Source organism: Tinamus guttatus, unplaced genomic scaffold (assembly GCF_059628265.1).
Source record: "Tinamus guttatus ecotype Peru unplaced genomic scaffold, ASM5962826v1 Tinamus_guttatus_pri_ptg000314l, whole genome shotgun sequence".
NCBI classification, from domain to species: domain Eukaryota; kingdom Metazoa; phylum Chordata; class Aves; order Tinamiformes; family Tinamidae; genus Tinamus; species Tinamus guttatus.
In genome coordinates this window covers 5,602,190-5,626,528 of record NW_028288848.1, presented here as the reverse complement: position 1 = coordinate 5,626,528, position 24,339 = coordinate 5,602,190, and the positions used below count along the sequence as shown (strand labels likewise).

The 24,339-nt window shown below is 48.4% G+C and overlaps 2 protein-coding genes across 2 annotated transcripts in view; one reads left to right on the top strand and one right to left on the bottom strand.

Moving 5' to 3' along the window:
• The window catches only part of NT5C2 (5'-nucleotidase, cytosolic II), a 50,627-nt gene extending 38,373 nt beyond the window's left edge, over nucleotides 1-12,254 (bottom strand). The window contains exons 1-2 of the mRNA XM_088528652.1: nucleotides 12,171-12,254; nucleotides 2,055-2,175 (exon numbers count right to left, since the gene is read on the bottom strand). Coding sequence (XP_088384778.1) covers nucleotides 2,055-2,155 — 101 coding nt within the window. The 5' untranslated portion in view covers nucleotides 2,156-2,175; nucleotides 12,171-12,254. The remainder of the gene's footprint in view (nucleotides 1-2,054; nucleotides 2,176-12,170) is intronic.
• Nucleotides 12,255-19,106: 6,852 nt separating this feature from the next.
• INA (internexin neuronal intermediate filament protein alpha) lies at nucleotides 19,107-23,248 on the top strand. The gene is made up of 3 exons (XM_088528874.1): nucleotides 19,107-19,994; nucleotides 22,232-22,356; nucleotides 22,911-23,248. Exons 1-3 carry the CDS (start codon nucleotides 19,107-19,109, stop codon nucleotides 23,206-23,208), a joined length of 1,311 nt encoding a protein of 436 aa, XP_088385000.1. The 3' UTR covers nucleotides 23,209-23,248.
• The last annotated feature ends 1,091 nt before the right edge of the window (nucleotides 23,249-24,339 follow it).

Here is a 24,339-nt window from a genome sequence, read left to right as displayed (position 1 = left end):
GCATAAATAATTTCAGTTCCATTTTATCATGTTAAGTCTGCATTTCTTTCTTAAGTAGCATCACACTTGTGAACACTAAGATCACAAAAAATACCAGAAATAGAAGTATGACTACATGGTCTCTGGAATGAGATTGTTTCAGATTCTTACAATACTGGATTAGCAAAATAACTCCCATGAAACTGGTACACCAAAGCCATTAATAGCACAGATTTATACGACAGTCTTGGCATGAGGTTCTCTCATTCTCTCTCTCTCCCTCTCACTTTCCCTCTCCATTTTTTCTTTTTAAATATGATATTAATTTCAAAATGAAAGTGTGCCTCCCCTTAATATATTTCAAGCATCTCATTTTCCACAAAAATTTGAAAGGGTAGCAATATTTCTATTTAATATGTTTTGGATAAGACACCTCTGGATTCTAGAAAGGCATATTTAAGCTACGAAACAGACTGGTATCAGACTACCAGGTCCCAGCTCCTACAGGGAAATCCTCATTTATTTGAATGTATTACCCTCTTCTGTGAGATAATTTTTTGTGAACTTGAAGATTTCTTATGTGAGCTAGGGTTAACATGATCAGGACTCACATCCATAAGCTCTTAAGGTCAGCACCTATCCATAATAAATATAGAGCAAATATGCATGAAAAAATAAACTGCCCTTCCTCTGATGACATTTATATCAGTCTAAATCGGGAGTAACCCAGCTAAAGCCGTAAGTAAAATCATGACCCAAAGGCATAACTGTCAATGACTTCAATGAGGCGAAGATTTTTGCCTGGGAGGTCAATGCTATAACATCCATCTCTATTTACATGTTATATATAGTTACATTCATTAGAAGTTTTCATATCTTGATTAAACAGCTGACACAGGGAGACTGAAATAATGCTAACTAAAGAAGTGTCCAAATATATTTACTGGAAATTGGAAAGCTTCAGAAATGTATCATAGGATCCATTATTTAGCTTTAGACATCACAACTTGCACAACCTGGCCTGTCATATGATGCTAAGGCGTTTTTCTCTAATTAGATTCCATTTAAAGAATCAAAGATCTCCAACACTTCCAAAACACTTCCTCAGAAATACCACTGTGTATGAATCACAAATGCAACATGGCATTTAAGCATGAGGCTGGGAAACTTTATTTCTTTTTCTCTTTCTATATCCGATTTAACTCTCTTCAGCTCCCATTGTGTAAAAGATATGAATATACCAATTATCATACTATGACTTCTTAAATCGAACCAGATAAGCTTTGACAATACGCCTCCCACAAACAGAATACTGACAATCACTAGACACTATTGTTTTTACCTCCACAATAATATTCCAGACATCTGATGAGGACACAGACTGTACCCATCTTATGCTCCAGGCCTGGAACCTTGGGAGATGTGGGGTAAATACTTGGCTCAACCGAACAGTCAGTGTGATCTTGAGAAAAAAATCCAGTCTCTGTACTTCAATTCCCAAAACATGAGTGCAACATTTCTCTTATCCTGCATGTTGACATCTGGTTTATTCAGACTGCAATCGCTTCAGAGCAAAGATGGGTTTAGGCATATCAGCCTAAGGAAAGTGGGGTGAGATCTCGTCTAGTGCTTCTACCTGCTACTGTGGTATACACAATGAATCATATAATGTTCAAACACGTAATTGCTGCTCCCACTCAATTTCCTCCAAATTTGCATTAGTGCATTCCAATGTCTAAACTAAACTTTTTCAGTGTGCACTGAAGTGCAATTATAACTCCTCTGCTGCTTAGCACTTACTGACTTCAAAGCCTCTATCCCCAAATCTAACTTGAGATTAATCTTTCTACTGTGTTAACCCTCATAACCATACCCTCACTCTATTACAATTACCTCAACTCTACTCTTTGTAAATTCCTGAAGGCAAATATTGTGCTGTCTTCAAAATTGTCTTCTATAAGGAAAGAGAGAATGACCTTTCTGTTATTAACAGCAAGAAAGAATCATCAAGAAATGTGAGTTTTATGGATAGTTTAATACCCTCCCTCTCGGCAATTTATTTGCAAAGGACTTACCGGTGGTAGGCCTCCCGGCGGTACTTTTTCAGAGCATGCCCATCCATGTTTGCAGGGAGATCTGCTGCATTCTGGAGTCGATCGCTCCACGAGGTTGTCATCTTTAAACGCTTATTTAGTTCTGGAAAAGGCAGAAGAGAAAAGCTTGCTTAAGTTCAAGGTCTGTTCCACCCTAAAGCTGTCTGTTTCCTGGTTAGTAACATATGCAATGGTGCTCAGGAAGTTTTGCAAAGTGCCTAGTGGAATTATCTGTGTTTATAGGTCATGCAAGACACCTTCCTCTGAGATGTTAGGTGAGATACCTATAAAATGGATAGACAGGAGAGCTTTTCCACACCTCAGGAACTGCAAAGACATTCAAATGTTTCATGCTGAAAGTTTATTTAGAGACGGACACCTTGTTTTCATTGCTGAAAGGGCATATTTTTGACCACAGACTTACTAATATGCCTTAGCTATAACCAACAGAAAAACTATGCTTTAAACATGAGATAAACTGGCAAGGCACACTCTACAACCCAAAGCAGGACCGACCTTGCCACATCTACCACAGGATAAAAACGAAGAGCTTTGTCTCTAACTGCTTTTGTTTGTCCTATAAGCAGCAACGACAAAGCTACAGAAGAGATGGATGCTAAATAAGCAGAAACAATCAGAAGAAAAGTAGGAAGATTATTCTAGTAACTCGTGTCCTCTGCAAGTCAGCACATTGAGGCAGAGCAAAAAGCACATTGCAAAGCTGCAATACCAGCAGTGCAAACATCCACCACCAGATCTTCACACATGTAATTTCCTGCACAGATAATCTGCACCCCTTTACGAGTACTGGTTCTCCAAAATAAGCCGGTAGACAGGCTTTATCTTCAGAAAGGCCCCACAATGAGGCAATCAGGGTGCATTTCCCAAGTGCTTTATCAGCACACTCAAGAAGTCCTGCTTCCCACATCGCCCTTCCAGACACACGTCCTGCCACGTCCATGGCATCAGATCATTGGCATCTAGTGATTAGTGAATTGGTTCAGTTTGCCAATCCAAGCTCTACCCCATCTAAACAAACCCACCAAAACCAAACAAAACGTGATAGTTCTCCGCTGGTCAGCAGGCTAAGCTGAGCCCAACTTGCCATAACTCTACTTCTAGAGCCAGTGCGAGGAATAGGGGCAAAGACGAATCCCACAGTTGTACCAAATTAGGTAGGACATGAAACCACACTCTTGTGTAACCAGTATGACTGCCAGACCACAGGATTAGCTTATTTGCTCTTCCTTAAAATAAAAAGAAGAAAAAAAAAAACACACACAAGTTACACGAATCCAGTAATTACTTTCAGGCATCTCTAGAATATGACTGCTCTCATTTTACAGAAGGGAAACTAGATGATTTCAGTAAAATAAAAAGTAGACTGAATGCTCAAATTGATGTTAGAAATCACTCTGCTTTCGGGGGTCATGTGTGTCACTCTCCTAGAGGAAACCTGCATTATTTTTTAGTTTTAATCTTGATTAAAGAGCAACAGTTGTGATTGTCATAGTATTTGTTGGTGTATTTACCTACTATTCGCCTGTCTTAAAAAAAAAAAAAAAAATCAAACAGAAGGCAAACAGATCATCTGTAAAAAACACATTCCTCCCTCCTCCAGCATTCTCCGCTTGTCTCCCAGATACTATAAGCAAGTTTTACAAATGCATCTTATGCCCCATGCTAAAGGTCACCGAATCCAGGCGCTGGCAGGCCGCCCAAGCAGCGCATTCCGGAGCGCAGCGCTGCTGCCACAAATTCCCTGCCACACACCCAGGGGGTCACAGGAACAGGGAGCTGGGCCCACCGGCCAGCCGTGACTTCCACATCGGGGCATGCAGGGAAGAGCAGCTGCTAAAATAGCTGGGCCCGCGGCATCGGGGGTGGTAAGTAACTGCCAGCTGTTTAAGTCATGCCCAAAGGCGAGGGGATGACAGCCCGGGGTGCGGAGCCGCACAGCCCCGAGCATCGACCTGCTCCGCTTCAAAGGCAGGGCATTCTGCCCGAGGCAGCGAATGCAACGGGCCTGGGGGAAGAGAAGGACACTGGGACAGCTGGAACGACCACATGAAAGAAGAGTCACAGGTCACAGGATGAGGGAAAGCAGCCCGAGACAAGCGGGGCCTGGTTCCACCCCAGTGCTGCAAACTACAAGAAGGGCTCGTTCCCCAAAGGTGCAAAACTGTCTAGCCCAGGAAGCTTGCAAGACAGTTCGGATCATGACTGCCTCGGTCTGACGTGGAATTCTTTTAAGGCTACTAAGTTTGACCTGTGGAGTAAAACAGGACTGGAAAATCCTGAATGCCTGGTGTTGTGACTCCTGTACAGGAAACTATGAAAGCCAACTCATGGGGGTCGGGATCTAGATCTTCCAGCTGAAAGATATGTAAATCCAAGCTAGTCACCATTTTCAAGGGCTACGCTGTTCTGGTTATCTGAATGTATTTTAGGATTTTAAAATCTACAGCCACTGCCAAATCCAGAGACTTTCTGTTATGCATCCCATGCATCCCTCCTCTTTCCACGTCACCTTGTCCACATCACCTCCGTTCCATGTGAAACAGAGGTCCTGACACAGGGTAGGACTGGTGCCACTGGCCTCCCACGCAAACATCTTTAGCAAACATTTCCTACAAAAATTCCTAAAATCCAGATGGCAGGAGAACTTCAGCAGGTTACTTTTAATAACATCATTCTAAAATGCAGAACAAGTGAAGCAGTTTGAGCTCCTGCACGACGAAGCTCCTCCTGTATTGTAGGAGATGCTACACAGCATCACCCTGCGTGTGCTGGGATTGGAGAGAATCACACAAATCGGAGCTTTCATAGCTAAAAAAGTCAAACAAGACAGGCTCAAATCCTTTAAATCTTCCTGCAGTATTCTGCTGTAGCTGTGATGAACACAGTTCACATGCAGGACAGGGTTTGTAGACAGGCAATATCTTTTATTAGACCAATTGGTATGGCTGGAAAAAACAGACAAGCTCTTGGGCACACAGGCGTGTCTAAGTTTCCAAACTACCAGTTGCTCTAACAGCAGATACTGCCTCTGCCTACAAGCTTTGCTCTTATTTATTTATTAAAATGCCTTTGTCTTAATGTTTATATAGACAAAACAAAACCAAACCAAACAATGAAGCTAAGTATTCGTGAACTCAGAAGCACTCCTTCAGTTTAGCAGCTCTGCTGGCACTCTGACAGCAGCTCATCTCTATGAGATAGAACAGCAACGACTTGGGAAAGACACTGGGATGCAGGTTGCCAGCCCAAAAGCCACACGCTCACACAAGAAGTCTCCCAACTTCAATGAAATTGTTCTGATGCTTCAAAATTCAGCCTACCTGCCCGAGCAGGGGCAGAGCAGATGATCCCTGATTAGAACTGCTCTACTTCATAGTGGTGCCAAAGACAGAGGGAAAACTAAGATGGGTTAAATCACTCCAAACATTTGTAAACGACCGGATTAAACATCTGATGGAGCCGGCAGTCAGCCACTCAGAATTCTCAGCTCCAAGCAACTGAAATATGATATATCTTTTTCTTTAGTTAGAAATCTATTTTTGAAATCAATAATTTGTAAATAGCTTCACATAAAAATAGAAACCTTTGCATGGATAAAGCATGTCAGAACATCTCCCTGTAATTTATTGTAAACATGCTCCCTGCTAATGCGGTCTTAATTAAGCATCTGAGAACATTTATGGTACAGGGACCGTTCTGACAAAGTATTTTAAAGCTCAGCTGTGAAGCTTTGATCCAGACCTACTGTCTAGAGCACAACCTTTTCTCCAAAAGAAAATGAAAATTTTTAACACATATTTTGAAGTAAGCCCATTTGCTTTTTCTGATAGGCTCTAGCTGATTTCAAGTGTTATTCTTAGTACACTTTTTTCATATGTTTAAAATAACACACCCCAAAAGCATTCCTCTTCACAGAGGTATATCAATTATTTTTCTTACCTGCTTTTGCCAAAAGTTAAAAATTTCTGTACCTCATAATACTTCCTGTGTTCAGTTTAAATGCACTGCCTGCATTTTTTCCTGAGTCTTTTTTAACACTTCGATGATGCAACACACACTAAAATGTAGATAAACAACATTGCAATGACAATCCCGCTTTTTCCAGGATATTCTCCGAGAGCTTATATAGCAGAAAACAAAAGCCTTGCTAACCAATCCCAAGGTTGTAACATACTCGCATTGATTTGCCAGGCACTGCATCTGCCTGCTTCTCACACATTCTGTTTCAGAAATCCTTAATATCTTGTCAATACGACCCACACACATACACGCCCTCTGGCAAAGAGGACCGAGCCAGGAATCATCACATCCAACATTAGCCATTTAAAATGTCTGCATCTAATCTGAACTTGCGGATGTACAGACAGACCTGTCCCCTGATACCCTTGCCAAGCCAAGGGCAGTCCCTGGCTCCCCCTGCAAACCTGCTCCTTCTGAAGTGGCTTTGTGGGGTTTAAGTGACTGAGGACTGATTCGAGTTAAAACAAACCCAAGAAAGTGGGGTGGGGAAGGAAGGAGGTCTGCGGTTGGCTTGTTCAAACTGGGGTCTTTTTCCTGCTCTGGGTCTTGGCTTGGCCTCACAAACACTTCCAAAGTGCTGCTGCTCCAAGGCCTGTCCATGTGGCTAAGAAAAGTGAGTGACTCACTTTCTAGGAGCGTCTCTCTCCACTAAGTGTAGAAGGAGCTTGCATCGAATACAAGTATAGGCTAGACACTCAAAGACAGCTGACATCAGAGGGGTGAACCCTGCTCAGGTTAGCATCATCCCCTCCGGTCCTCTGCAGCATCTGTCATCTTGGGATGCACTGTGGAAAGTGGCCAGGATTGTGTACTCTCCCTAAATAGCACCTCCTGCAGCCAGCGTGGGAGACGGACGGCGGGGCTTGGCACAGCTCTGGCCTCGGCACAGCTCTGGCCTCATCCAGAAGGGCAGGTCTCACATCTGTGACCCCAAAGCACTCCACAAATTCTCGTTCCTGTAATTCGCTTGTGGCAGTAAGAGGTGCTGTCCCTGTTTCATCAGCTGACAATAGCAGGGCACTAAGGAAGTAATGATGCAGGCCAAGCAGCACCCAAATGCTACAAAGATGTAGTTCAGCAGAGCGCTGAGTGGCAGATCAACATGAACAGAACAAAAAGTAGAAACGTCAACATGGAAGAAAACACATTATCCCTTCTTTTCTGAACTGCAAAATTCAAACTTTTCTATTTCACCTAAGTTTTTTTCACGTCAAATCTGTCCTGAAGCATCTTTAGGTATTGACTCCTTTGTCTTTTTTTGGTTTGTGTTTTGTTTTGGGGGGATGCCGGTTGTTTTGTTTTGTTTTCAGGGAAGGAAGGATGACAAAGCAGCCAATAAGCCTGGACAAGATTACCCTTGCCTACTCAGGAGTCAGTGCTCAGCCTGCTCAAAAGACACTGCTGGTTTCTTCTGTCCCCTTATCCTTGTTACAGGTAAGTACAGTCATGGTATTCAAATCCATGCAAGGAGCTGTTACCATCTCATTAAGGCTAAACACTTCTGTAGGAGCTACAGCTACAGAGAGAGAACGAGACGAGACGTGCCATTCCCAGAGGAAAAAGAAAGTTGGAAAGCCACCATCGCACATACCAATTTCGACCAAGGAACAACTGCCTCTCTAACTTGCTATTAAGGATTACACAACAGTAGTTCTTTTGGCACCAGATCATGGTATTTCCAAACAACGACCCTTTTCATTAGATCCGACTGTGTTTCAGGAAGCAAAGAAAGACTTAACGGGCCTTTCCAGAAGCGGGGTGGCAACCGACAAAGTATTTGAGATGCACAGCTCAGATCTGCAGCACAGTCATTCTGAGAACATGCAACTGGGTCAGCTTGGATAATACAAGCAGCCAAAAGCCCTTTTTATCTTCCAGACACTGAAGGTAAGGGACGACAACATTTTTATTGGCTTTTTTTTTTTTTTTAAACAGCAGTGCTAACTGGAAAAACAATCTTGTCTCTGAAGATCGTGGTTTCTGCTGCATTAATATTTTATATAAAAAGCGAAGATAATAGAAGTTCATTCTAGCTGCTTTTTAACCTTCAAAAGTGAAAAAAAAGGACAATTTTTAAAAGACACTTGAACCCTCTTCCATGCTGTATAAGCCCTCTCTACACATTAATAGGTTATATAAACAGATACAACAGCAGAATCGGCAACTGAACTAACTTGGCAGCCTGGATCCATGAGTTTAGATCTCCTCCAGCCTTGGCCGAGAGCTGTCCCGGCTCAGCCCAGGAGCAGGTAGCCAGCTGGCTACTCAGTGCGAGTTCCAAGGGGACCTGGCCACAGAGCCAGCCAGGGGACATGCTGCCCAGTAAGGAAGCTGACATAGTTTAACTGGGGAACACTGGTTCCTCCTTTATACAGAAAGCTGCTGAAAATAAACACTGAGCTCAACAGCTGAAGATGATCTGGTAATCCTGAGAGCTGCTCTGTCAAAACAGTCTTTTTTTTTTTTCATGCTACAAGTGTCTTTTTCCCTGTGCCATTCCCTTCTTCCTCTACCATCTTTAAGGAGACTGACGGGATACTCATACACTAATTTGGTCTCTCTTGCTTTGCCAGGGGAATCCCAGCAGAAATGAGCACTTTGAGATCTCCCCTACCAATAAAAGATGGAGCAATTCTGGATCACTGACAAATAAATCCACTTTTGCAAAGGAAGAAAGATGAAGTTGGGAACTATGGAACTGAGTGGGACACTGGAGAGAAAGTTTTAATTCCCAGCACAGCCACAGACCTCATATGCAAAATTGGGCAGGTTTTTCAACATGCTTTGCCCACAAGCCACAAACAATGCAAAATAATGAAACCACTTGGTTTGGGTGCTGGTGAGGAAAATACTAGCATAATTTAGAGAGGATCTTATTTTTCAGGTATTCAAACATGGCTCCAGAAGTGTATTAGCCTATCACAGATTTCATGAGGTCCCTACTTTGCCCTTAATATTTCTGGCTACCCATGACTCTTTCAAGAAGCCTTTCCTGAGGCTGATCTTTTCTTACAAGTGAGAAAGGCAGGAACCTTCGGCATCCATTATCAAAATCACTCTTGTGCCAGCCCTATTGCTCTCCCAAAATGCTCACAAAATCTTATCACCCGAGCAAGCACAGAGATGAAAAAACTGGTAATGTGAAGTCAGCAGGTGTTTCAAGGTGTTCCTATAGTGTAAAGATACCCTGCATGCAAACAGTGCAATTCACTCCTTTTCTGGCCTGTTTGTAGTTAGAGGCAAACATGGTAATTATAGCCTGCCTGATTATAAACAGAATTACAAATCTGTCCTCAGGGCACAATTGTGCCCCTACCTAGGTGTTATCAGCCCCCAAACCTCATTTAATCTTGACAGATGTGTAGTAGTGAGGCACCATGGCAGGAAACTCCAAAAGTAAATTAATTTTATGAATACTTTCTCTGTGGTATTCCCATGCTCATCTAATAGACAGCTCACAAGGCATTTTTAATTCAACCTATGTAATTTAATCCATCAGTACAATAACTGAACATTTCTGATGGCTTTGGGCTTTTGCTGGGTCTCTGGCTTTTCTTTGATAACCTAACCGTCTCAGCTTTATCATCCCATACCAAAGGCCTACACAAAATAATGTTTTCCAACTGCATCAACCTTTTTTTTTTTTTTTTAAGCTTTACTACCCTATCCATGTAAAACACAAAACACCAAGTTCAATTCAGGAAAACAATGTCATCTTTCTATGGTCCCTTCATGCTTTTAATACCTTAAACTAATTCTATTGACATGGAAGACTGTTTCCTGGTATGATTAGAGGAAGGCACATATGCTCTCTATATACTTTCTCAACATTTATTTTTTGTGTGCAGAGAAATCACAGAATCAGTGATAGATCTACTCCTACAGCTGTTACTGGGTAGAAACCACTCAGCTTAAAGCATAAGAGGACAATAAAAAACAACCAGGAAGACACCATCAGCAAGTCCTTGCCATCCCAAAATCAGAGCCAAGATTTTCAGACACAGAAATCTTTGTTTTGGCCTGGACTTCTCTCTTTGGGAAATCTGAGGTATCTCCCCAGTGTAGACTTGTAGATTCAACTCAACAGTACTTTCTTGTGCCCATGTGGTAGATAAGCAAAGAGCTCAACCCCCTGGGATCTCAGAGGCCTTTAAAAATGTTTGTCACGAGCTGCATAGCATGAGAGCCCTGACTCACTGAGAACATCATTCTGTTCACTTCTTTTTAAACATGTTACCTGACCTACTGTGGCTGCTAAAAATGCTTTCTAAATAGCAATTGAACTAATCCCAGCCTGCCTCCGAAAAGCACAAGGCAGGTGTTTTGGACAACACTTCTCTGCATGTTCTAACCTTCCCAATATTTCATGTTGACCCCACCAGCACATAACAATTTATGAGCACTGAAAGTGCTTTTAATTGCCGTCTTTGTTAATATCTACTCACTACCTGTCTGTGAAGAAAAATGAGCAGTCAATGAGTAAAACATTGTTAGCTTTTCGTCATCCTTTCCCTCATGATTGCTTAAGTGCAACAAGCAGATTTTTCTTGGCACTGGATCATGGATTTGCCAATGCAATATTGTAAGAGAAGCTAAAATACATGGAAAAGAAGTGGTTAGGAACTTATCTAACCTAGTACCAAGGTTGAGGAAAAAAGAAAAAAAAAGGAGGATACGGTTAGATTTCAAATGTGTTTTCAACAAACTCTTAGAAAGGCCATATTGCTTTTTCCCCGGATTAGAGCTGACAAAAGTCACCTAATTCTTAGAAGTTGCGGATGGGTATTTCAGACCACAGCAAGTAAAGCTTTTTCCAATTTGCACTGAATTTGCTCCCACATCCTTTTGAAGCAGCACACACCAGCTTCTAATGACTCCAGCACTGGCAATTTCTTTTAACGTATTCATTTATTCTCTTTAAAATCATCACATTTGAAGCACCCTGTAAGGAGGATACTAAGATCAAAGCGTGTGGTGAGCCATTTGGACTGACCAGGATGTTTGCAGACACCAGGTGGCTAATAGGACAGGCAAACAAATGCCTTCTAAAGGTTAAATTCATATTATTGACTGAAAAGAGTTAGCAAAAGATCTTTTGGTATCCTAGTCACTGCTTAGCAGTGATACTTTCAGGTAGAGTAAATATTTTGAAGAATACAGCACAGAGTTTTTATGTCTACTTACTTGATCCACCTACAGACTTAGTTAGCAAATGCTCATTTTGACATGTTTTTTCCTTAGCAGAGCCTATCCAGCCCTCCTGGTTGCAATCTTGGTTTTGAATATAGGTGGAAAAGATCTACTGACTGCTTCTCCCTCCAGAGAGAGCCTGTTCATATGTTTGAACTTCCCTTTTGGCAATATTTTCTTTTTTTTCCTTTAAAACGGGAAAGCAATGTGAAAATCCAGCACTCAGCGTCCCAGAACATATGAAGATTCAAGACGGGCTATACGTTGGTGACCTGCCCTTACACCTTACTGGTGCATGAACCGACTGCTGCTTGCAGTGTGAAGCAGAAAATGAAACCCGACTCCTGCCTCAGTTTCCTGCCAGCAGAACTAGGGGATGATTTAACAGCCTGGCTTAGTTCTATGCTCAATTCCTCCTCCCAGCTTCACTCAGCCGCTGGCATTACAATGACAGCAAAGCTAAAGCAACTGAATGAAAAGACCGGTTTCAAGTATCAGCTTCTAGATAAGAGGTGCTCAGTGTACCTGAATTTTTTAATAATCAACTTCTCAGTTTTCTTTAGGGAATAAACTCAACCCAACCTAAAAATATACACAGAGAATAACACACATACAAAAAAAGAGATCTGAACAAGCAATGAAAAATAAACAACTCTGCAACTATCAAGCATATCTATTCTTAAAAGTTCTCAGGGAATATTACACAGAATTACAGAAAGGACATGACTTAGAACACTGAGATTAAATCTTGCAGCCTTTTCCTGTGTCTTCTAAGTAATTGTCCATCTTGCATAGTCTTGAAATCAAATTGCTTTGTAATTTCAAAAAAGATGAATTGGAAAAAGTAGAAAGCAACATTTCAAATACCTTTGCCAGTAGGTACAGCTCTTCCTTAAATAATAAGTAAAATCTCCTCTCTGAAGGGGACAGGAAAAGTAAAGGCAATTGACCTGTAAAAATATGGTTATTTATTTGTAACTGTAACATCCTAAATTAGGAAAAACAAATCGGTTGCATTCAGAGACTTCTAAAACTACCTAAGAAGCCTGCAGTTTACTAGCACTTACCCTTAGATGATATTATTGGTAATTGCTGAGCTATGATTACAAAACACTGGCAGACATTTCACTCTGGACATGAGCGCGTTTCTGAGGGCAGAACGTTCACATGCTCCTCTCTGACCCCGTTCCTCATGTTTGCTCCGCACACCTATGTGCCGCTCATCGCCAGCTGAACCAGCCCGACCGCCGCCGCGTCCAGCTGCTGTACACCTGCACGTGCTCTGTAAGCCTAGCCTGGCATGCATTTACCTTCCCCTCCAGGTATTTTAGGAGCCAATTAGGTTTCTCTTGCACTGAGCTATGGCCAGACACAGTATCTTTGACGAAAATGCCATGGGGAGTGCGGTAAGCAGTAACCTATGAGTTGATTCCCACCCAGCCACATGAACTTTTCTCCAAAGGTGGTAATGGGTATGAACCGAGCAGCGAACACGGCCTGCACTGACAAGCGCTCCCTCCCGACCCTCCTGCACACGGCCGGGAGCAGCCGTGGCCACCGTGGGAGCAGCTCACCCAAGGAAGGGGTAACCCACCCAGAAGGGCTGTCCCACAGCCCACGCGGGACCACTGCAACCGCCAAAGCCTGACCACCCTGTTAGGAAGTATCTTTTGGAAGTACAGCCTCATGGAGAGCTCAGCTAGAATTCGCTTCCTGAAAATCTAGGAATAATGCTTCTTAAGTGTTTTATGCATTATGCAGATGTCAGTATGGAGAACTACAAGGCCTGGATCGAAGCCAGTTAATCCAAGGGCCTGTTCCTAGGCAAACAGTAGAAAGCCCCTCGATTTCAGGGCCTCTCCAGAACCCACTACAGGAAGTCTCTGCTTTCTCCTTTCCTCTCATCTGATTGTGCCAAGCGAGGTTAAATAATAAACTTACAGTAAGAATATGTGCAGAGAGTAAATTTTTGTTTGAAGCTATTTGGAGCACAACCAGGAGCTGTGAGTGCTCTACAGATAAGTTTGGACTGAACAGCAACTTTAAGGAACCCTTAAAAAAATCCACAATGATAAAAAGACAGGGATACTTTGGGAAATTGTCTTATTATTTACAGGATGGGTAAAAAACACAGGCACTCTTAGTTTATGTTCAAAACTCTCTAAAGAATCACATCTCCTTGGGCCTCCCTTTCATCTCCCTACAGAACTTGTGCCCACTCATCTTTTAATTTCAAAAGGGAAACCAAGAAGTTGCCCATGCCCCAGCATCAGTCAGGCAGGTATTTCATTGCGACAGCACTTGCCCTCCACCTTTAATGATTTACACCTTTGCAGAATTTAAAGCTGATAAGAATGACAGACTAAGAATCCACAAGTTTTCCTCGGCTGCAGGTAAGTTGGAGGTCACATACAAATCACCACCAAGGGTTTTTCAACCTCTCCTGCTTGCTCAGACCTTGATCTCTAACAAAACTACCACAAAAGGGCTGGCAGTGCTGGTAAATCCTGCAGCCTATTCATGCCTAGAGGATAATAAGCTCAGGTCAGCAGCAAGTAAGAAGTTTAGCCTCTAGCATTCTGTACAAAACTTGAAAAAAATTACAGGGCTCAGTGGTTTGGCTCAGAGACAGCCCTTCGCAACCCTCCTATACACGGACCTAAGTGCTCTCCGGGGAAATAAGAGCGAATCTGCTTTTGACCTTACTGTAAGGTGCATGTTCTGTTACACATTGAGCTAGTAACAAGATGTGAAACAGACTATTTTGCTTTTGTTTAGGCTGAATTTCTCGGGCTCCCTTCTTGACCACCTAACATTGTATTAAAAAAAAAAAAAAAAAAAAAAAAAAAGGGGGTTTCTCTTAAGTTTACTTCATTGGGCCAGGTCTCCCAAGCACCTCTTAGCCCTTCAAACACGTGTGGGACCTAAAGACTACCGCTAATTACCTAGATTTAGAATATCAGTTGCTTACAGAGGCTACCTTAAATACCTATGCAACTGTTTCCAGATGTTGCTTAAGGTCTATTTACTGTACATTGAGTTCTATTTATTGTACATGCTGGGTCCTCTCTGTGGCTGTGTTAGGAAAGCAGACTCATGTTATACATGCTGTCTTTGTAGAGTACACAGTCCAAGGTTTCAGGAATCATTCCAGTTAAAGAGTCATCATGATTAAAAAGCAAAATAAAAATCATTGCCTCATGCATCATGACCATGATACATAATAACAATTTATTTAGTGGCAAAAAATAGACATCTGACAGTAAGAAATATTTATATGAATGTGCATTTTGGAGATATTCGAAGAATTAGATAAGCTTAAGCACAGAACTGCTAACTTTTAAAGGGGCCTATACCACGGCCCCTTGAAATAGCATTTCAAATATTATTTGTTCTCCTGATACTCCAAATACAATTTTAAAAACAGACACTGGACAGACAATAAGTGAAGAACATGCTCACTTAGCAACATATCTCATCTCCAGCATACCCCAAAGAGCAGGAGAAAGCTCCCCACTCTTGGGCACATTCTGTTCCCTTTTCTCTCCTAACAGCCTCCCTGCTAAAAGGGGCAGCCGTTTCCTGCCAGGACACCTGGAGTTGGCGAGCCCATCACGGAGGGGCTGCCACACGCAGCAGGCACCGCACACTGTCCCAAGGGACAGCACAGAGGCTCCTCTCGCGAAGCGCAGGGCTCCCCTCCATTCCCCTGGGCTCATACTGGAGCATTTCTTGTCCTGAGGAGGTTAATTACTCCATGGTGCGAAGACAAGGCATAGACTTGCCAAACAAGGGACCTGTTGCTGTCATGAAGTCTCCCCAGTCGCCCTCCACGGACCAAGCGGCTTCTGTGCATTAACGTTACTCTGGGGCATTACAAAGCAGCAGCATCCCAGAGCGCTCCCTAATTCCCCATTTGATCACAGTGGTGGGTTGCTGAGCACAACGGTGTCACCCCACCTGTGTCCCTCACACGAGGGCTTCAGGTCAGAGCTGCTCGCAGTCTGTCCTTCTTCCTGCACCTCCTCGCGAGCCGGTATCTACAATTTACGTAGGACTCAAAGGTTGCGGATCAGCTGGAGCGCTGCAAGCTACTCTGTAACCACCTGAGCAACCCCATCCCCACCTGTGGTTTCTGCCGCCAGTTAACCACCCGTGCATCAGCTTCTCACCAAAGCACTATTTTATTAAGAGGCTGAACTGCAAATAGGGGGCACAAGATGAGCATATAAACCTTTCTGTTTTTTCAATAAACCTCCTATTTTAATAGCCTGTTCCTCTTCCTTGAGATAGTCTCAAAAACAATAATGCTTGTAAATTTTGAAAGGAAATATGTAACATTCCTTCCAGTGTTTTCCCAGAGTAAAACACTGCAGTGTTTAACAGTAAACATAAAACTAAGGTTTCTGTTTGCGTACAAACAAATGTTCCTCTCGAAGTTAAAAAAGGCTAGGATACATACACTTCCAGTGGTTTTATAAGGGGCTTATTATCTTTCATTTAAAGCTATATTAGAAATCAAACATGAAAAAGAGTAACATTTAAAGCTGTTTTTTTTTTAATTTACTAAAATTTGCCTATAAGCTGGAAATTCAGCCTGCACCTGATTTTTGCTACCATACATCCCAGAAGCTGGGTATAGCAGTATTGCTAGCAAACAACGTATCAACAGGCTTTTTAATTTCAAACCTCAGCTGAAAACATTTCTCCCATTCTTACCGTTCTTCTCCCCATTTATCTCTGCAATTGTATTTAATTCTATGGAGCACTTACAACTTAATTCAGTGGTGCAGTCCGCAATACAATTGTCTGAATGATGCTATAGAGAGGAAAGGTTGCATTGTACTATATAATGAAACTACATCTATGCTTGAACAAACTCCAAACGCTGTTCATCAAACTAGCAAGTTCCTGAATGATCTTTTGGACTCAGGACTAATGACAATGGATTATTTTAAACAGCAGTCCTACCCTAAAATATGATTATAGGGTTGACACAGGCTCACAAGGATTGTGACAGACTTCCAGAGCTAGTTTGCAAGTAAAACATTAAAGTTTTGCCTCATTGCTAGAACTACAGATTCAGCATCTGAACCAAAGATCACAGCGTAGCTTTGAGTTTTGTTTCAGTTTTTCAATAAAACCACATAGAACCTGAAAAGCCTAATGTAAACATGGACCTGAAAATTTTCTTACTTCGATTTATCCACTATTTATGCACTAGTTTCCACAACTAGCAAGTTTATGGACTGGTAAAACATATTTTAGTTGGTGACAAGATACAATTTTGGGTTAACACAGAGGACTATTACAACAGTAATACCTACCTACCATACTGTCTCCTAGCTAGGAAGGAGACGTTTTTATGTAAGCAAGTTAGAATAGCAAACTGTAACCTATGATGTGTCATTGGTAGCTAAACAAAAAAAAAATCATCGCAAAGTAAATAATTATGCCTGGGGAAATACATTTTGAAGACCAGAACGAACAGGTCCGAGAGGATCCTCAGCATCATGCTTGGCAGCCCTCGCGGCACTGGAACAAACTCGAGCATTTCATAATCTCAGCGGTTCCAGGAATTTTAAAGCAGCCTGCGCTGCAAGGAACAGCTCTGCCGCGTTCAGTCATCGAGCCTATCAGAAGCCAGTGCGGGTAGTTTCCGCTGTACATTTTGCAACATTATGTTTGGCACAAAGGAGGGATTAAAAAAAAAAAAAAAAAAACTTAGGCAAAATGAGAGCAAAGCAGTTTTGCGGTGCCCTTTTTTTTTTTTTTCTTTGCTGCCTACCCTCTGCCTTGAGGTTACCAGTGGAAGTCTGACAGGGAGCACTGCCAAGAGCGGCGCTAACCGAGGGAGCGTGGCAGCGACCCCCGCCGCGATGCAGGGCTCTCGGGGAGCGCTGCTGCACGCAGCCAGCCCAGCTCTTCACCCGGCATCGCCTCCGGCCCGGGCCCGCGGGCACCAGGGGAAGCCGAGGGCTGGGAGCTGCCGGCAGCCTCCGAGCCCACGTGGGGCGGAAGGCAGGAAACGCTGAGGCCGGGCGCTCGCCCCGAACCGCACCGACACCTTCCCCAGGGCTCGCGCCTCGCCGCGCGGCACAGCGGGCGCTGGGGCAGCCGCTCCGCACCGAGATGGGGGCGGGAAGGAAGGGGCTGCTCCGCGGGTCGACCCACCCGTGTTCCGGCGGCACCCGGAGGGCCGACAGGACGGGGTTGAGTGAAGCCGAGCCCGGCCGCGTACGGCGGGAGGGCAGGAAGGGACCCGCCGCGCTCCGTGGCGGCAGCAGGGGCAGCGCCGGGGCCGCCGGCAGCCTCGCCCGGGGTGGCTCCCGCCGCGCTCCGCCGGCCGCGGCTGGGCAGCCGGCAAGGAGGCTCCCTCGCTGCCCCCCCCCGCCCCGCTCCAACGGTCGCGCCAACGGCCGCCCCGGCGCACGCGCAGCCACGCGCGCGCGCGCGCGCTGCCCCCACGCGCCCGGCCCGCGCTCACCTCCCGCCGCGCTCGCAAGAGGCGAAGCCCGCACGACTGAGAGCCGCAGCGCCGCGCGCCCGCTCTGCGCACGCGCGCCCGCGCCCCGCCCCGCCCCGCCCGCCGCGGCCGCAGGGAGCGGCGAGAATTTCCCGAGCCGGCGCGGAGCCGCACAAGGGGCGGCCGAGGGAGCGGCGGCAAAGTGCGGCCCCTCGCGGCAGGCGCACGCGGCCCCGCGCGGCGGCAGCCGTGGCTACGTCGGGCTGGCAGCGCCTCCCTTAATTTATCCTTCATTCGCGAGAGCAGGAACCCGGCTCAGCTCTCATGGACACGCGGGATTTGTGACGCTGGAGCAACAGAAGATGAGGAAGGGCTAAAATAAAAGCGTGCATGACTTGTGTGCGAAAGACCTGGGGAAAAATAATTAAATAAACAAACAAATTAATTAATAAAAGATCCAAGTGAGATTTCACGCTCCAGGAAAGCAGCCTGGTCCATGAAGCTTAGAGTCCTGGAGAAAGAGGGCACAACCAGGCCCCTTGCTAAGCGTGTATATGGCGGGTGTCTTGCCTCTTTCCTTTCCCCCTCGCTGCGCTGCTCATTCCCGCTGCGGGGTGGATGTGGAGGGGCACGGGTATGTGCAGCCTGCAGGGCTCCTGGGTCCCAGAGCCGCCATGGCAAGGAGCAGCGTGACAAAATCGTCTGCTCCCAGCACCTGGGAACCCCGGTGCCGTGTTCAGCCGGTCGCGTTGAACTGGGGCCGCTCTTCCCGAGGGCACGGCCCCCACCATGCGGCCTGGCCTTTTCTCTGCTCCCCGTGTCCCTCATGTTGCGCCCCGGGGGGAGAACTGGGGGCAAGTGGAGGGAGACAAGAGGCGACCAGGGTCCCCCACGTGTGCTGTAAGGGGATGCCGTGTCCCTGGGCAGCCCGGGACTGAGAGGTCCCCCGAGACCCCTCTCCCCGCACCCGCCTGCGCGTCCTGCGCCCTCCCCTGCGCGGCTCTCTCTGTCTCGCTCCTCGCGTGTCCGTGTGTCCTCTGCGCGTGCGCGCCGCTCTGTGCGCAGGACCTTCTCCCGTGTGCGCGCGTGTGCGCGCTCGCCCATTCGCTCCCCGGCGCCGCAGCCGTTCAGCACCGCGGGCGCGGACAGCTCCCGCCAACGCCTGCCGCGCTGAACACCGCACTGGGCCCCGCGCAGCGCACCGAGCACCGCCCCGCGCACTGCGCCGAGCGCCGCCCCGCACGGAGCCCCGCGCACCCCGTGCGCGCCGCCCCGCGCCGCGCTCCGCCCCGCCGTACATAAGCGCCGCCGCCGCCGCCCGCGCTGCCGCCGCAGCCATGAGCTACCGCGCGGAGCCGGCGGCGCTGGCCGCCTCCTACCGCCACCTCTCCGCGCGGGCCCCGCGGCGGCGCCCGGAGGCGGCGGAGGCGGCGCGGGAGCTGCGCCCGGCCGTGCCGAGCGAGCGGCAGCAGCTGCAGGGCCTCAACGAGCGCTTCGCCGGCTACATCGAGCGGGTGCGGGCGCTGGAGCAGCGCAACGCGGCGCTGGCGGCGGAGCTGAGCGCGCTGCGGGTGCCGCGCCGGCCGGGCGAGCAGCTGGGCGCGGAGCTGCGCGCCCTGCGCGCGCGGCTGCAGGAGGCGCACGGCGAGCGCGCGCAGGCGGCGCTGGAGCGGGCGCGCCTGGCCGAGGAGACGCAGCGGCTGCGGGCGCGCTGCGAGGAGGAGGCGCGCGGCCGCGCCGAGGCGGAGCGCGCGCTGCGCGGGCGGCAGCAGGCGGCGGACAGCGCGGCCCGCGCCCGCCGCGACCTCGAGCTGCGCGCCGCGGCGCTCCGCGACGAGCTGGCGGCCGCGCGCCGCGCGCACCGCGACGAGCTGGCGGCGCTGGGCGCCGAGCTGCGCGCCGCGCAGCCCCGCGAGGAGCCTCCGCCCGCGCGGCCCGACCTGGCGGCGGCGTTGCGCGAGTTGCGCGCGCAGTACGAGGCGCTGGCGGCGCGCAACGAGCAGGCGGCCGAGGGCTGGTACCGCGCGCGCTGCGCCGGGCTGCACGAGCGCGCGGCGCGCAGCCAGGAGGCGGCCCGCGCCAGCCGCCGCGAGGCCGGCGAGTGTCGCCGCCAGCTGCGCGCCCGCGACGCGGCCCTGGAGAGCCTGCGCGGCGCCCGCGACTCCCTGGAGCAGCAGCTGCGCGACTCGGCGGAGCGGCACAACGCGGAGGCGGCCGGCCTGCAGGTGAGCGCCGAGCCCCGCGCAACGCCGCCCCGAGCACCCTGCGCGGGGCCGGACACCCCCGGCGGTTGCCGCATCCCCGGCGGGTGCAGCGCCGAGCACCCCCACCCTGTTGCCCTACGCACGCTGCGCGGGGTCTAGCATCCCCGCCCAATGCAGCATCCCTGGCTTTGAGCAGCACCGAGCACCCGCGCCCTGCTGCCCCCAGCAGCCTGCGCAGGGCCGGGCATCCCCGGCGGGTGCAGCACTGAGCATCCCCACCCTGCTGCCCTGAGCACCATGCCCAGGAACGGGCATCCCTGCCCCATGCAGCACCCCAGCACTGTGCAGCCCTGAGCCCCTGCTGCACCAAGTATCTCCATCCAATGCAGCCCCCCATAGAGCCCCCAAGACCCTCAGCCCTCCTGCAGTGCCCACTCCAGCACTGCAGAGCACCCAGCACCTCTGCTCCCCCTGCCACCTCCATGCGCCTGGTGCTGGTGCCAGGGTGGGCTGTGGGATGACACCTGCGCATCGCATCCCTGTGGGTCTTTTGAGCGGTGTGGCCTGGCCCTGGGCACCGCAGGCATCAAAGCTTGGTGGGCAGCAAGGCTGATGCTGCAGACGGTCCTTATGTCCCTGGAAACCTGGACATAAGCAACTCTTACACAGCAATATGTGCTTCCATTTTGGTTACTGAATTTTCTGACTTCAAGGAAATGTTTGTTATTTAAAATGCAACAAATCCTGGGATTATACTACTAAATGGCCATTTAATCACCTGTGCATTCTAAATCAAGCTGTTTCCTTCTGGAAAAAAATAAAGGGGGGCGGGGTGGAGAAGAAGACTGCCTTGGGTCATCCTTGAAGGACACTCCACTCTTACATCACACCCAAGCAAGCTTATCATTTCCAAGGCCAAATTTTGCCTGGCTCTCCAGAAAGCCATGGTTGCAGCTCCGTACTGATTGCAGTCTTGCTAAACAGCTGTGGTCTTCTCCTTCATTGTGGAAATAGTTGGGCAATACACAATATTTCCCATAGTAGATGAAAAGATTATGCCTAAGTAATCTCCTTAAATAGTTCTGATGCCTTGTGAAAAGAGTGATTGCAGGAAGGACACACATATTGGAGGAACAATAAATGATGCAACTGGATTAAACATCACTATAATTGAGCATTTAGCTACAGCACATCAGCATTCTTCCTCTGTGACCCTCAGGTTCTGCCTTAAGTGTGGTCACACTTTTCTTTTGAATAAAGTGCACATCTAGAGGCTAAATAATTTCCCCAAATAAAACTGGTGGGAACAGAGAGAAGTTGTCATTAAAATGGAATATTCCTATTTTTCCAGGTTTTGATGTTTTCCTGTAGGCTCCAAAAGCAGGGCTGGGTTTCTCTATATTCTTCTGCTCGGCTACCCAACACCAAGCCCTGTGTCAGACCTCTTTGCACAAGGGTTTGCATCGGTGTGTGTCTCCACACGCACATTCTGCAGTGCCACCTTGCCCCCTGGGGCCGCTTTCTGCAGCCGGCCCCTTGCCCCCTCAGGCCCCCCATGGCTGGTGGTTCCTGTTTTCCAGCGTTTTCCCCTTCTCGGGGAGCTCCCTCGCAGCCAGGGAGGCTCAGGGGTGCAAAGGCCAGGCAGGAGGGATGCAGCGGATTTTGCAGCGGCGCTGCAGGCTCTGCAGGCTGCAAACCGCTTACTCATGGCTGCTGCAAGGCATACAGAGCTGGCGGCTGAGCAGGAGTCTTAGCTCTGGGACAGCCCCTGCAGGTGCTGCTTTTACTGATGGTTTTCTTGCACTCAACCCTCATGCAGCCTCCTGCTGTCCCTGAGTCACAGCTTTCTCTACTCTGTAACCATGTTCATGGGTCCCTGCTTGTCTTTCCTATGGACAGGGCTACATTTTTCATCAAACAAAAGCAAAATAAAATAAAATAAAAGATCAGTCCTCCCTTATCAGCAAGTGGCAGAGCTGGCCACAGGCTCCTCCATACAGTCAGAAATGGATTTTGCAGCTATAGGAGGGCAAAGCTGCTGTAGAGGAGGAGGTGGTGGCAACATATGTCCTGCAAGGGGGGAGAGTGGCCAGGACGGGCTAGGAGAAGGCTGAATGTCACCTCTGGAGTCAGCTGTGTTGGGAGCCAGTGAAAACTGCTCCTTGCACCTTCCTTTCTCTGTGGTGGTTGGAGCAGAAATCCCACCGGAGAGGACCCCAGACTGCGACAGTGACCGTGCTGCCTTTGCCTCCCTGCAGGACACCATTGGGCAGCTGGAGGATGACCTGCGAAACACCAAGAATGAGATGGCCCGGCACTTGAGGGAGTACCAGGACCTGCTTAATGTGAAGATGGCCCTCGACATCGAGATAGCTGCCTACAGGTATGGCTGCTCCAGCCCCCGGCCAACCACCAGCCCGCACAGCCGCAGGGATATTTAGGATTGAGAACTTGCCTGCTTGGCAGAGTCAATGCATGTTGGGTCAGGGCATCGCAGGCATCTCTTACACAGGTGGAGAAGGCAGATCCACGCTGCCATTCAGAGAGCTGGGTTTTGATGGGGTTTCCAGAGGGGGAGAATAGAGTCAGTCTTATGAACCACATATTGAAAGTGCCCCCTGAAATCACAGAAAAGTTTTCTTATTTTAAACCAGTTTCATGCTGCTCAGATCTATACTGTACCCCATTAAAGGATAAATACTGGGAGAAAGGGCCTAGGAGATCCTCATTAGTGCTGCAGAGACATAGCGAGGAGGAAGGCAGTGTAGGGGGGATCTGCAGTGCCATCCAAGACAGTTTTCACCCCAGCTTCGGGTGACAGCTGAAAATCAGGCTCCTGGTTGCACTGGGTGTCTGTTATTGTTCAGACTGATTTTCACCATGAAGGAGTCCTGGGGACGTGGCAGACTAACCTCTCCCCTTGCCCTGTGCTTGCAGGAAGCTGCTGGAGGGGGAGGAGACGTACTTCAGCGAGGGAAGCATCAGCCTTGGAGTGACCAACCCCTTCCCTAACCCTGCTTACTCTTTCCAGCCAAAGCTCTTTAGTTCCTCCATGGTCACTAGTGCAAAAGCATTCCCTCTGTCCATCAGGAAAGATGAAGAAGAAGAAGTTATTAAAGTGGCCTCCAAAATATCATCCAGCCGGGCTGAAGTGATAGAGGAGACCATAACCTCCACCAAAAAGATGGAGAGGGCCAACCTGCACCATGGGAGCATAACAGCTGTAAAAATGTAACCAGGGCCGTCCCGGCCCTTTTGCATTCGAGGGGGATCAGTCTGTCCCGGGGGACCGCGGCTGCTCGGGAGCTTCGTCCCCGCCTGGGAGACTCCGAGGCAGCCGGGTCCCCAGGAGGCGGCCGAGCGGGACACGCTGCTCCCTTTCGGAGAGGCAGAGGCACAGCCAGATAGATGCATGTCGGTCGTGTTTGTGGTTGCACCATGGCTCATAGCGCTCACGCTCCCTCCTGCTGCCAAGGTGGAGCCGTGCGGCTCTGTAGGTTGGTGGGAGATGGAAACGGGACCCAACACACACGCTACAGCTAGTTCCCAGGCTCTATGCCTTTGTCTCATGTCTAAACCTGTATGTATCCAAAACAACCCCCTCCTCGAGCTGCAGCCATCCACTTGAATCCCAGGAGCACAGAAATAGCCATAGTGAACTATGAAGGTACCTAACTTCTGCTATATGAGGCACATACGTTTTCAACTATAAGGAATAGTCATTTTTCTTGTTTTGATTGCCCACATGATGCTCTCTTTCTCAGCAGCATTAGCCTAGCCGTGTGCTCAGGACTTGCTAGTGGCCGGGAAGCAGTAGCATCACCAGCACTGAGGGCTTGGGCACGCCGGGCCCCCAAAACCTCCCTGTGCAGCTGCCAAGAGCCATCCAAAAACCCTGGGACCACATCAGAAACCAGCCGTGAGCGGGTGCTGTTGGTGGCCACCCAACATTCCTGTGTGCCAAAACCTACTAGCACATCTGTGTCTCCCACTGAGCCACTCCAAAGCGCCTGTGCCAACCTGGATGTAGGGTTCCCAGCTGTAGGTTTCCTTCAACGCCTTAAAATGTCCAGCACTGAGGCCTGCAAGAGGCCACAAGCCACGCGTGCCGTGGGCCGGCACCAGGGCAGTTCCAGGGCCCAGGGGCACTTGCGCCTGCTCTCCCCCTTCTGTTGTAAGGCACGAGTTAGTCATTAAAAAGGAGGAGATAGTTGTGTGAACCAACCTCGCTGTCCTGTGGTCTTTGCCTTCAGGGTCTTTCCTGGAATTTCCAAGCCAAAGAGGCTGGGGGGAGGATGACCTGGGAAACCTGGAGGAGGGACTGGATGGGAAAATGACTGGCTGGAACAGGGACCAGGGAAGGGGC

What these genes read in the sequence shown, in the direction of transcription:
- INA (XM_088528874.1), top strand. Translation starts at nt 19,107, where the DNA reads ATGAGCTACCGCGCGGAGCCGGCGGCGCTGGCCGCCTCCTACCGCCAC. An exon ending in CGGAGGCGGCCGGCCTGCAG is followed by an intron (nt 19,995 to 22,231) that starts GTGAGCGCCGAG and finishes GCCTCCCTGCAG; the next exon opens with GACACCATTGGGCAGCTGGA. An exon ending in ATCGAGATAGCTGCCTACAG is followed by an intron (nt 22,357 to 22,910) that starts GTATGGCTGCTC and finishes CTGTGCTTGCAG; the next exon opens with GAAGCTGCTGGAGGGGGAGG.